This window comes from Aulonocara stuartgranti, assembly GCF_965226115.1.
Source record: "Aulonocara stuartgranti genome assembly, chromosome: 20".
Classification (NCBI taxonomy): domain Eukaryota; kingdom Metazoa; phylum Chordata; class Actinopteri; order Cichliformes; family Cichlidae; genus Aulonocara; species Aulonocara stuartgranti.
The window spans coordinates 15,095,836-15,108,904 of NC_138956.1; the positions used below are offsets into that span (position 1 = coordinate 15,095,836).

The 13,069-nt window shown below is 36.7% G+C and overlaps 1 protein-coding gene across 1 annotated transcript; it reads right to left on the bottom strand.

The window, feature by feature from the left end:
• Positions 1-12,835, bottom strand: LOC309696723 (scavenger receptor cysteine-rich type 1 protein M130-like; the record flags this gene model as incomplete). The annotated part of the gene is made up of 19 exons (XM_082518081.1): positions 1-351; positions 437-586; positions 1,146-1,238; positions 1,673-1,861; positions 2,068-2,176; positions 2,605-2,771; positions 3,163-3,435; positions 3,726-4,022; positions 4,620-4,928; positions 5,293-5,589; positions 5,854-6,159; positions 7,184-7,492; positions 7,739-7,883; positions 8,072-8,226; positions 8,334-8,525; positions 8,642-8,857; positions 9,447-9,542; positions 9,746-10,066; positions 12,778-12,835. 19 exons carry the CDS (start codon positions 12,833-12,835, stop codon positions 167-169), a joined length of 3,867 nt encoding a protein of 1,288 aa, XP_082374207.1. The 3' UTR covers positions 1-166.
• Positions 12,836-13,069: the final 234 nt, after the last annotated feature.

Genomic DNA, 13,069 nt, shown 5'->3' on the forward strand with positions numbered 1-13,069 from the left:
TTCAAGTTTTTTGCCAAACTTTATCAAAAGACAGATTTTGCTACTTTTTACACTGAGGTTTTGGGTCAAATTGAATTTTCTTTTAGCCATTTAAAATAATATCATTTAAGGAAGGCAAATTTTACATGATCTGATTTTTTAAGTAGGTGCTAAAGCCATATTTGGCTCACCCATCCACATCTGGCTCTAGGTAGTCCTCATCTCTCTCCACCAATCCTGGGGCTGCTGTGTTTAAGTCATCAATTGTTTGGGAGCTGTTGTGAACCTCTGGTGTAGTCTGTGCAGTTTCAGTAATCATACCAATGTCGTCATAACTTTCCTGTGAATCTTCCTCTTCGTAAGTCACCCCATCTGTCACAAAGAAAATCAGATTGCAAATGTTAAACATTGATTAGTCAAAACACTGTGATAGTGCTAGTACTTTCATTATGGACACCTTCATGAACGTTGATGTCTCGGGCAGCAGGAGCAGTCGTGCCTGAGAAGGTCAGGGGTCGAGCCTCATCTGCTTCAATATCCTCATAAGGTAAAGAGGAAACACTTTGCCCATCTTTCTCTGAGATCATTTCCGCCTCTGATCTGACTCCTGAATGAAAAATAACATGAGAACACAAAAAAAGTTTCCCCCAAAACGCCCACATCTCAGATATGTGCATATTTTTAATGAAAACGGAACCTTGACTAGTGCAGTAATTTGAAATCTGTTTTATATCTCTGTTTAGGCCCACGCTGAAAGGGAAATTGTGCACCTTTAAGTGGACATCAGGGAGAAGCAGTAGCTCAAGGCAAGAAGACAACATCAAAAAGTAAAGCCAAATTTAATTCAGGTAAGGTTTTCATTTCTATAGCCAGAACCTCTCAAGTTGATGATATAGTGCAATTAAGTAGACATAACTTCAATTGGTGTATTAATATGTAATAATGATTAATATTATCAGTGTAAAGTATAACAGTGTTTTAGGTATTACTGCTTCTTAAATTACCACATCATTACCACAATACAAATAATGAGTTTTAGTTATGTTTAAATGACACTAAAATCTAGACTTTGATTAGGATTAATAACACGAATATGAAAAAACTGAATGAATGAACAAAATAATCAATCAATCAATAAACAAATGAATGAATAAATGACACACTACCATGACTGAGGTCTTCCATCTCATTTTCTTTGTCTATGACATCCTCATATTCCCCACTTTCAAACTCCAGTTCTTTCCCAGGCAGCATTTTTGCTGAAAGATTAATGTATTACACATTTACTGATAGAGTACATAACTACAGCTGTCTAACCAATGCACTGTGCTATTGAACCAGTGATGTACCAGTGTACCAGGGTACAACACAAGACAAGGAAAATCGCAACACACGCACAGGTTTGGGTAATTCTACACGTTTTGTATGTACATTTTCAATCAAGTAAGCAATCTTCGACTTTGCTAATGTGCTGCTTGTTCAGTCAGCAACAGTGACTGTGTTATTTAAAATGCTGTCTGAAGTCAGAATTCAGTCAGTATGCTGAAAGACTGCCCTCTTGTGGCAAAAAGCCTCCAACGCCTTTTTCTTTAAACTTGGATGATGAGGATGGATCTCATGTTCAGTTTAGTTTTTGATACGTTCTAAGGTAATTTGTTAAAAGAGAAACAAGCCATGTAATAAATATACTCACATGAAACTTTGGACTTCCTGGCTCTCTTGACACAAAATCGTATAAATACAGAAATCAAAATTATTACAACAAGAAGAAATCCCACACCCACGATAATAGGTGCTATGGATGTAGAAGGAGGTGGTGAGGTTGGTGAGGGTGGTGGGGGTGGTGAGGGTGATGTTGGCGTGGGAGTCGGTTTCACATAGCCTGAAATAAAGCAAAGCCACTTAGGTGTTTCTGGATCCAGTCACAGTGAGAGCTGTAGTTGGTTCATCATGTTTATCTGCACCACCTCAAGGTAAGTAAGCTCAGAGTTACAGATTTTAAAAAAAGTATCTTCTCTGCAAAACATGTGAAGGAATATTTCTGAAACCAATAGAAGATATTAAGAAAGGATTCATGAATTCTCTTACCGGGACAAATGATTGTAGCTGGAGAAACTTTTTCACAGGAACGTTGTTTGACAGAGCGCTTGATGTCCATGGTAACATCAGTGAACTCCAGTGTTGTTTCTAAGTTTATCTTGAATCAAATTTAAACTTTTTCACATTTAGTGATACAGCCAGAACAAAAAACACTAAAATATCTCTGGCAGTAAAAAGCAGGCCTGACTGAAGCATCAAAGCAACACACAGCAAAAGAAGTCACTAGAAGTCCAAACCAAAGGTAGGACAGTCCATTTCTTTTACGTTTCTGCAACTTTGTGTCAGCAAAGTGTCCAGTAAGTTTTTAACTTAAAAATCTTTGAGCATTTTGTATTTAGTCAGCTAAACCTCCCATACATTTCTTTCCATTTCATAAACCTAAATAATATAAAAATCACATTCCATTCTTCATTATTAGATTTAAATAAACTGAGACACAGAGCCAGGAAACTGTCCATGATATTGGTTTGTAGCATACGAGAAAGATTAGTGACCGGTTTCAAGAAACAGAATGTAAAGATTTACCTGTTTGTCTTCCGTAGAGATGCTATGGTTTTCTTTCTTAATCTCTTCACAGAGCTTTCTCTCTAACACTGCGGAACGATTAAATGGACATACTCTTTCCCACTTATCTCGATAAATGACATAAAGGACACCTCCATGTTTTTCAGCGGTGCGGAACTTTACACTTTCTGTAAAAGCAAAGAAACTGTGTTTAAAGAAGGAAACAAGCTCATCCACTTCTGTCTGGCAAATATGATGTTAGAGATGATCTGCTTGCGTTCATAATGTGTTTAAAAAATGAACAAAAATAATTTGTACATTTTTTAAATTTCTGAGATGACTTTTCTAATGAACAAGCCAAATGGTCATTGTTACAGAAACTGGAATAAGTTCCTTAACAGTGGCATAAGCAATTTGAGAATGTCGTTGTCATGTTTCCTTTTGCAAAAAACAAAAACCTGTAACAATTACCCCAAGATAATGAATTAAAATACTACCATAATTAAGAGAGGACATACATGTATATACTGTATATAGGGATGAGTTTATGGAAAGAGAGGTGTATGGACTCACACTTACCACTACAAGTAATGAACACCACATTTGTGTCACACTTTCCTTTAGTCCTCCTGCACTGGCCAATGATGGAATGGTACTTTTCACAGCTGACATGGTAAATGTTACCTGAACCCTTTGATGGAGCTTTGGATTCAATGAAGACAGCATTGCCACAAAGCTTTTCTTGGCAAACTTTGTGTGCGTAGGATAGATCCCAGTTACTAGCACACACTGGAACGCCATCTATCCTCACTTCCCCACGGCAGCCCTGTGAAATGCTGACACTGGGCTCCTCTGGGAAGGAAAGCAATAAACACTGCAGTCAAGTATTGATAAAGACATAAAGCACTGAGGTAGAAATGATCAGTTAATCTTCTCTGCACTGCAAAGTCAAAATATGAAGCACAAGTCCATAATCAAATAGTTCATTTAACACTTTTAGCTTTGGTTTGTTACTTTATCCAGTGTATCTGGAATAATTCTCCTTCACACTCCGAGTGTCTTGTTTCACTCTTCAGTGTTTCCAGTGCAAATGTAAAAAGTCTGTGATCATTTAAGATCAGTCCTGCTGATATAAATCTTACTTTTGCATTCAATAAAGACAGGCTCCTTCCTTGAGGGTGTGGATTTATTTTCACATTCCCAAATGCTTCCTGGATTTTCACCACAGCTGAAGCTTTTGTTCCAAAAAGAATCTATTTCAATTGTTTGGGGGTGGATTTCATTTGTTGATTTGTATCCACCACAGTCCATATCCTGGCAAAGCTTTTCCTTCTCAGTTTCATTGAAGTTTTCTCTGGAAACAGCACTGAGTCCCTGTCTCCAGTGAACCAACACTGTTCCACTACAGGCCTTTTTGTCAGGTACCATCGTCCTCCATTCTGAGACAGACAAGAGAAATAAAAAGTTCACAAAACATGATGTAACCAACAGGATCTGAATGATATAAATAACACACTCTGCACACAGAAATGACATTATGATCCTGCATCAACTTAAAGTTTTACACTTTTGAAGTTTAGCTACCCTTCTGACTGCTGTGTAAATAAAATGATTTTATAGAGTGATAACAAAGAGATGACAACTGATGGCAGCGATATTTCTATAACCATCAGACTGCACAGGCCAGCTGTTTCCAGCTGATTCCAGACATTAAGTGAGTCAGACTGTGTGGCAGAGCCGTACTGGTGACATGGACAACAAGCAGAAAAGAAAAGAGTAAAACTGAGTAGAACAAATATCATTAATGGAGGTGAGGATGTTAACATTCTACCCTTTATTTCACTAAAAGTAACCTTTGAAGGCGAGCATGTCAAAGTTTGAAAGCAGCATTATTTTTATCTCAACATTTTTCTGAAATACAAACTAGTCTCAGTTTGTTTCAATTTCAATTCAGTTTCAAAGCCTTTATTTTAAAATTAGGCTGAAGGAGCAAAGAATAATTCAGAAACTGCTGACACAAAGATCATTATACACACCAGAGCATCGGAGGCCACTGTGTTTGCAGGCAGCTGTAGAAGCAGTAATACTGCTGCATGCAGATAATGGACTGTTAGCATTTGCAATGCAGTTTAGGTTTGAAATGGCTAATTTCTCTGCTGGTGCAGGTCCAAAGTAGGGAAGAGTCTCCACAGCATCACCACATTTAAGCTCCTGACAGATGGTGTTTCCATTGTTAGTGTCTTTGAGAGCATCCTCGCACACAGGGATCCACTTCCCCTCATACTCCACCTCTACGTTTCCAAAGCATTTGTAACTGGGAATGCTAAATCTGGGCTTGACACTACCTGAAACAAATTAGTAATGTTGTCACTTTATTTTTAATTATCCATCATAGTCATAGTGAAAAGATGAAAAGGTAACTTCAGAAAAATTCAAATTTGCTTCTTTAACACAAAAAGGATTTGAAGGAATATTTAAAAACAGATTCATGTTAAAGCAAAAATCAGTCTCTTTTTGTTTTTTAAATTCTGGTATCCTGTAACTTAGTGACAAAAATTCAACAATCCAATAAACTGCAACAATAAAACTGGCACTTTTTTCCAAAGGAGGCAAATTAGTTGAAAATGAAACATTCTGCCAAGGAAAGTCACAACATTTATTATATGTTTGCAATCTAAAAATAGTTTTTAAAAAAAAACAATTAATTACCTGAGCAAACAACATAGGCTGGTTTTTGTTTACAGGACTTATCATTGTCCTGGTTTTTGACAAAGATGCTCTGTGTCAGGTCAGTAGTCTGATTTGTCGGGTGTAAACTCTTAAAGAAGATATCACCATCTTTGGGACTGTTGTGGGCTTTTATGGGTGTCCCACAGTTCAGCTTTTCACACAGCTTCACAGACTTGTCTTCTGTCCAGGTGTCTGCACACATATCTCCTTCTTTCTCTTCTACACGAATCCTGACTTTTCCCCAGCAGCTGTTCGTCAACCTCATCTCAATATTTCCTGTTGTGACATGAAAAAGTTAAATTTAAGAGGAAACTAGTATCAGCAGATATTTCACAACTTCTTAGACCAAGCTAGGTTTCAGAAAAAATAGAAAATAGTAGAAATTTGATTGAGAGAAAACAAGGAGGTGAATGTACATCTATGGACATTAAAAGGTAAAGTCTGTTATAAGTAAATTGTCTCTTCTGTGACACAATAAATCAATTCCATAATGACCTTATTCTTAGTTTTATACTTTAACTCATTCATATTTCACATTACCTGAACATTTCACATAGGCAGTAGAATTATGGTGGTCAGGAGGCAGAGGTGTAGTTCGGCTACACTCAAAAAGAGACTTTTTTCTGGATGAGCAGCTAAAAGAGTTTTTCCAAACTTTATTAATCATATCAGCCCTAGAATTGAAAGAAAAGTTTGCAGCGTTCCCACAATGCATCTGCTGACACACTGTGTCTGCAGACTCTTGGTTCCATGTCTCTTTAGACCCAGAGAGCCAGTAGATTTCTCTGCCATGCTCTATCCCCACGTGACCAGAACAGGTTCCACTTAAAAACACCACCTTGTGACCTGATGGACACAAAGAGAGAAACATGATATACAGTAAGTGGCTGTGCAGGTCGTCTACCTGTTGAAAGGTCAGTGGTTCACAAAGACATAGACACAAAAATAGGAAAGTGGTGCATAAATACATACTTGGTGAAAGAAGCTGAATGGAGATATACCACAGTCTGGGCTTATTCCAGCATAACTAAGTGATTATTCGGGGTCACCTTATTGAGCACTAATTATAAGCTTTATCAAAAAGGAAGGTTTGAAGCCTAATCTTAAATGTAGACAAGGTGCCTGCCTACCAAATCCAAACTGGGAAGTAATTCCAGAGGAAGAGGGGCCTGAAAGCTGAAAGCTCTGCCTTCTATTCCACTTTTAGGAACCATAAGTAGTCTGTAGTCTGAGAGGGAATTTGTTCTAGGGATCCAATGAAGAGAAGCCAATAAATCACAAATCTGCTCTCTACTGTTAGTCCATGTCAGTACTTGTGCTGCAGCATTCTGAATCAACTGTTTTTTACTGGCGAATTTAATTTTTGGCCAATTTAACATTTATAAGGTTAAAATGTGCTTAGTTTTATCTCTATTTATAGGTAAAAATTAGCATTGTCTGTAAGACTTTCATTACTAAGCATGTAACTGTGCCAAAATAATCTTTTAATTAAATATTTGTGTAAACAGTCAAGTATTTTAAAGAAAAAAAATGTTAAAATGGAATGAACAATGAAAATTAAATTGTAGGCATGGAAGGACTTTTGAGCCTGAAGGAGCTGTAGGAATAAAAAGTGAAGTTAACTAAGCTGAGCTTTTCTTCTGACTGACATTGATGAACGAAAATGTTGTTTTCCTGGTTTTAACAATTTATCATATTTTAGTGTGTCTGCAGCTTTTCCTGTCTTGATCCATCTTCACCAATATCATCTGTGACTTGTTCAGCAACTAAAAGACCAAAGATATAGACATAAAGCCTTCCTTTAAGGAAGGAAATTGTTTTTCTGGTTGATGTCACTGAAGGGCAGAGAAATAAAAAAAATAACACTCACCCTCACAGGTGATTCCAGCTGCTTCCGCTTCCCGATCCGAAAATTGGTTGTTTGAGTTTTCTGTTAAACACTCAGATATCTTTGATATCTTCTTATTTCTTGGACAAGTTATTGACAGGAAGCTACCAGAACCCTGACTGAATTTTTCAGTTTTGCCTTTTTCCCCACATTGCAGTTGTTTGCAGACAGCTGCTGATTGAGCGTCTGTCCATCCTTTTACAGGAACTTTCTTCCACTGGCCCTCATGCTTTATCTCCAATCTTCCAGCACATCTTCCAGGACCATCTGCCAGTTTCACCTCCACACTGCCTGTACCACGACAATAAGAGATTTATCAGCCACGAAACACAAAAAGAATAAATACATTAAATTAAACTCTTACTGAACACATTTTGGGAAAATTTAATCAGAATTTAACAATGTCACAATTTCACTGAATGAAGTAACTCATTTTCTCTCTCGACATAGAATTTATTGCAGGATTTAAAATCTCATTATAAAAGCAGACAAAGGCCATCAGCAGCCACTCTGTACATTTCCACTGCTGTATCTCACCTGAACACACCACATAAGGTTGTTTTGAACACTGGATGTTCTTGCCATGCTGAGACTGACAGTGCCACAGTGAGGACTCGCTGCCTTTGCAGCTCACATGGTCCATTATCCCTCCTGAATTCTGATGTTCTTCAGTATAAATCAGCTAGAACAAAGCATTTATGAGTTTATGTTATTTCATTGATAATCATCCAGTATTAATGGTGCACGTTAGTACACTTATCACAATAAATCCAGTAGCACTGCTGTATGGACAGTTTCTGATACATGAACGCTCAGTATCCATGTATCAGAACAACAGGTAACTTATGGTGACTAAACTTGAACACTCACTTCCCCACATCCAAGCTCCTTGCAGACCAATTCAGCTTCAGTTTTAGTCCAGGTGGAGGCACACACAGGATTAACTGAATCATTCACTTCAATATTAACTGTACCATAGCACTTGCTGTCTTTGCCAGAGTGCTTCAGAACTACTTTAACTTCATCTGAGAGAGAGAGAGAGAGAGAGAGAGAGAGAGAGAGAGAGCAGTTTCACAGTGTGAAGTGTTTGCTTGGAAGTTGTTTGTGTTGGAATATAGATGTGTTGAATTACCTGTGCATGTCACATTAAGGTTTTTGTTTGTGCTGTTGTTTGGGCTGAGAGAGTTACCGCAGTGCATTTGCTGGCACACATCAAAATCAAAGTTGTCCTGTTGAACAGGTACCCAGTTGTTATTTTCTTCTTTCTCCAGCTGCCCAGAACACACATTTGACGGATTTCCTTTGAGCTGCAATCTCGTATGACCTGTTCATAAAAACACTTTCTGAATTCACCACCATATTTAATATTTAACAGTTTTTATCACAGCTTTAAAATCGGTTTACTTAATGTGTAAGTGTGTGTGTGTGTCTGTGTGTTACCTTCACATATGACAGAAACAGGTTTGCATGATGCTGAATTGTCCTGTTTGCCATTCACACACTGCCACAGATGATCTGGGTCTGCATTTTGAAAGGCTGAACAATCGAGCTCCATCTTTGATGAGCTTCTTTCACTATCCATCCATTTTAAGGTAAGAATTTCTTTGAATTCACCACACCCGAGATATTTACACAGAAGATCGGCTTCTTTTTTTTCTTTAAGAGAGAGGAATTATATATTCTTTGTTAATCAAAAATAGTGTACAACATTTTAAAATGTGATCGAAGTAGTACACCATTAAATAACAAGAAGAATCTTTCACAGTAGTGGAACTCTTCTTGTCTTTAGTGTGATACTTTAGTATTTCAGGCTTAACAAGACAATGTTGAAGCTTCTAATTCTGCGACTATAGTGTTTGAATATAAAAGTATCAATGGTGAAAAGTAACTTTCCTTAAGTATCTTCATTTTTATTTTCGATTGGGATTATACATTAAATATATCATCATTATTTGTCTTAGTGAAAATCTTCACTGAATGATATTTTAATAAGTAACTTAATTACAACCATTATTGGAAAATATGAGTCAATTAAAATTTAAAACTATCTGACATTAGTTTAGAATTTATTTAACCATAATTGCATTACGCTGATCTTAAACGCTGTCTCTAAGTTGCTGTGTATTGTTTACTGCATTTGCATTTTACTGAGAAAAAGTTATCTTTGTTTCTCCTCTGAAGTTATGTACAGTTAACATTTAGAAAAGAACCTACAAATGTATACATGAATGAATCACACTCTTACCCAATCTGTCTTTACAAAAGTAACCCGATTTGCCATCAATGGAGTACTGGACAGCTCCAGCACATTTGGGTCCATTCAGGCTTATTGTGATATTACCTTGAAGAGCACAATCATAAACCAGCCAAATACAAACACAGACAAAAAACCAACAAACATCACAATCGATCTTATCAAGTCATTTCCAATATAGTTAATGTACCTTAACAACCTTTAGCTAAGAGTCATTGTCACTGAGCTCACTAAAAAAGCCCACCAACAACAACAAAAAAACAACAGAAACAAAAATCTGAAAAACTTACTTGAACATGTAATTTTTTTCACTGTGAGCTTTGGGTAATGGCTGTAGTTCCAACCAGGATGTTTACATTCCCACAGAGCGCTCTCGTGTCCTTCACACTTCAGTTCATTGAGCCAGATCGGTCTGTCTTCAGAAGGCTTAAGAATGTCTATTACTGGGTTCTCCACAGGTTCCCCACAGTGAGTGCTCTTACAAACCACTTTTTCAGTGTTCTTGTCCCAGTGTGTATCCCCAACATAACCCGATATGTTGTTATGGTAGACTTCAAGGTAGCCTTCACATGGGTAGCCTCCTTTGTTTTTTAGAATCAGTTTGTCCTCAGCTAGGAACATACAAGGTTTATACAGCAAAGTATTATTATAAGAATTATGATTTGTTTCATGACTTACTTTTGGGAACTGCAAAGGATAAAATTTTAAACCTTTGTTTGTGCCATAACATCTGAATACAAGTAAAAATAATAATAATAATAATTTTTTGTTTTGTATGCCTTTACGTTTTACTTTATTATTGTAATATATTTAGCAAGATATTTCTAAACACATTGTTTTTGTGTATCATTATTATTATTATTATTATTATTATTATTATTATTATTATTATTATTATTATGAATCCATTAAGTCTTAATCCAAACAATTCTGCTTATAAAATTTCTGGGCGGTCGGAATCCAGCTGTCATGGGGAAAGAGGCAGATAACACCCTGGACAGGTCACCAATCTGTTAACATATGGAGAAACTCGTGTTTACATTACACACACAGTTAATTTAGATTTACCAATTAACCTACTGCATGTATGTGTTTGGACTGTGAGAGGAAGTCAGAGTACCCAGAGATAACCCATGCAGACACAGGTGGCTGTGCCAGCTCCACACAGAAAGGATTATGCAAAAATCACAATAAAAAAAAAAGCTTAAAGTGGACGCCAGACTAGATTGGAACCCGGTATTTTCTTTCACCGCCATGCTTCCCACTATGTTTGTTTATACGTCTTTATAAATAGAAACATACATAGATTTAGCAATGGAAGCTTTTAGCGGTTGTGAATTTTTGCCATTCTGTATTTTATGTTTAGCCCCACAAAAAAGACCAATTTTTACATTAAGCTTTGAAAGATATTGTAGCGAGTGTAAACAAATAACACTGATTGTTTTCTTTGTTTGAAATCTACATTCTAACTCTTTTAAAGTATTAATATTGTATACTAATTATCAGAGGTGTGGACTCGAGTCACATGACTTGGACTCGAGTCAGACTCGAGTCATTAATTTTATGACTTTAGACTTGACTTGAAAAAATGTTCTAAGACTTGTGACTTGACTTGGACTTTTACACCAATGACTTGGGACTTGAATTGGACTTGAACCGGTTTACTTGAAAAGACTTGATATTTTACCCCAAATATAAAATTTAACACGCATATTATATAGAGATTGAAAATGTGACGTCATTCACGGGTAGAACCGCAAAGGATTCTGGGAACTCGTGGCAAGCGGTACTAGCGCACGCAGGCTTTCAATTAAAATCAGTCACACAGCGATAAAAAGAAACACAAAAATGTCAAGAAGCCGTTGTATTATTAACTGCAATAGCCGGTCGCATGACAGCCACGGGAAGCCGACGGGTAAAGAGATCGGTTGTTATCGGATTATGTCGTTGAAGAGAAATTGTTCGAGCCATGTTTCCGAAGTAACAAAGAGGCGACTGGATTGCAGCCATTCAAAGATCAAATATAACGTCCTAGAACACTCCAGCTCACAGGTTAGTCTGCTCCAAGCATTTACACAAAGGTCAGTCTGCTGTTGTAGTTAATGCGTCATTTTTCTTAACATAATTGGTGATATAGGTTACAAGCAAGTCTGGCGCTGAACAGAAATTGTCGCGCTATGCTCCTTTATTTATTGTGCATAAATAGTGAATTGTCCTGACACAATATTGCGTTTCGCTTCTGTTATTATGGTACACTGACAAAAACATATACTTTTATTCACAGGATAAAACAGTTGTTTTGTATCACTAATTGTCCAGTACGATTACAGCATACAATATTATTGTCACTGCTACATTTCTGTGATGGGTACCAGAAATTATTTCCACTACTAATTAATTACCGTTGAGCTCAAAGGTTATATTAATAAACGGTTAACGAATGTGTATTTATGACGACAATTTGTGAGACTGGTAAACTTATGATACGTACGATGGTCTTTCGTTCTACACGGTGCATTTCAAGGTCCTGTACCCATCCGTCGGTAAACTGTACCTGGGCTTGTTGCAGTGACCTGAAGTTACTAAACTTCATGAGTGTGTGCACTCACTCCAAGAACCGTATAATTATAAATATGCATATAAATATGCTAAGATGAGATAGCTGACTTCATCTAACTAGCAAATGTTTTCCAGGCTACGTTGGTGATACAGTTTTTTTTAATGTGTATGATATTTTTGTCATGCGATTTTAAAGCTGGTCCTACAACCGCATCCAAGAATAACATGCAGCGTATCTCAGAACTGTCGGTGAAAATTATTCTTGGAGCTAAGTTTAATTGAGCTGCATTTTAAAGAGGTGCAATTTCACAATTTGTGTATATTTTCTAAGTTCACTATTTTGTATGTGTTGAGAAAAACACAGATTTTAAAATTACATGGTCTAATATTTACATTTAGCATAACTGCAACATTATTTTTTCGTTTGTTTTTTTTAAAGACTCGAAAGGACTTGAAATTCAAAGTTTCAGACTTGTGACTTGACTCGGACTTTTACACCAGTGACTTGAGACTCGACTCTGACTTGCCTGACATTACTTGAGACTTGACTTGAGACTTGAGGATAAAGACTTGAGACTTACTTGAGACTTGCAAAACAATGACTTGGTCCCACCTCTGCTAATTATCAATTAATTAATTTATTAATTATTAATTTCTATAGTTTTTAATTTCTATAGACATTTTAAAGACTCATTCATAATTCAAATTCATAATAATATTTATTACTATTAATAACATCCAGAATTAAAGAAACTAAACTTACCTTGTGAGATCACCAGCTCAACGTGAGCGATGTGAAGAAACAGGAGCAGGAACCACATCATCACCACAGCTCATGACTTGAGAGTGAGACAGACAAACGATGTGCTGGGCTTTATATAGCCGTGGCTTCGCCCACCAAAAAGGAAATGAGCAGCATACGCGCCAAAGTTACAAATATTATCTTAGGCTAAAAGAAAACTAACACAAAAGTGCTCTGATTTCATATACAATACCCTTTTCAATTTAAACTCACTATGATGCTGCGAAATTGAAAAAATGTTTAAACATATCAA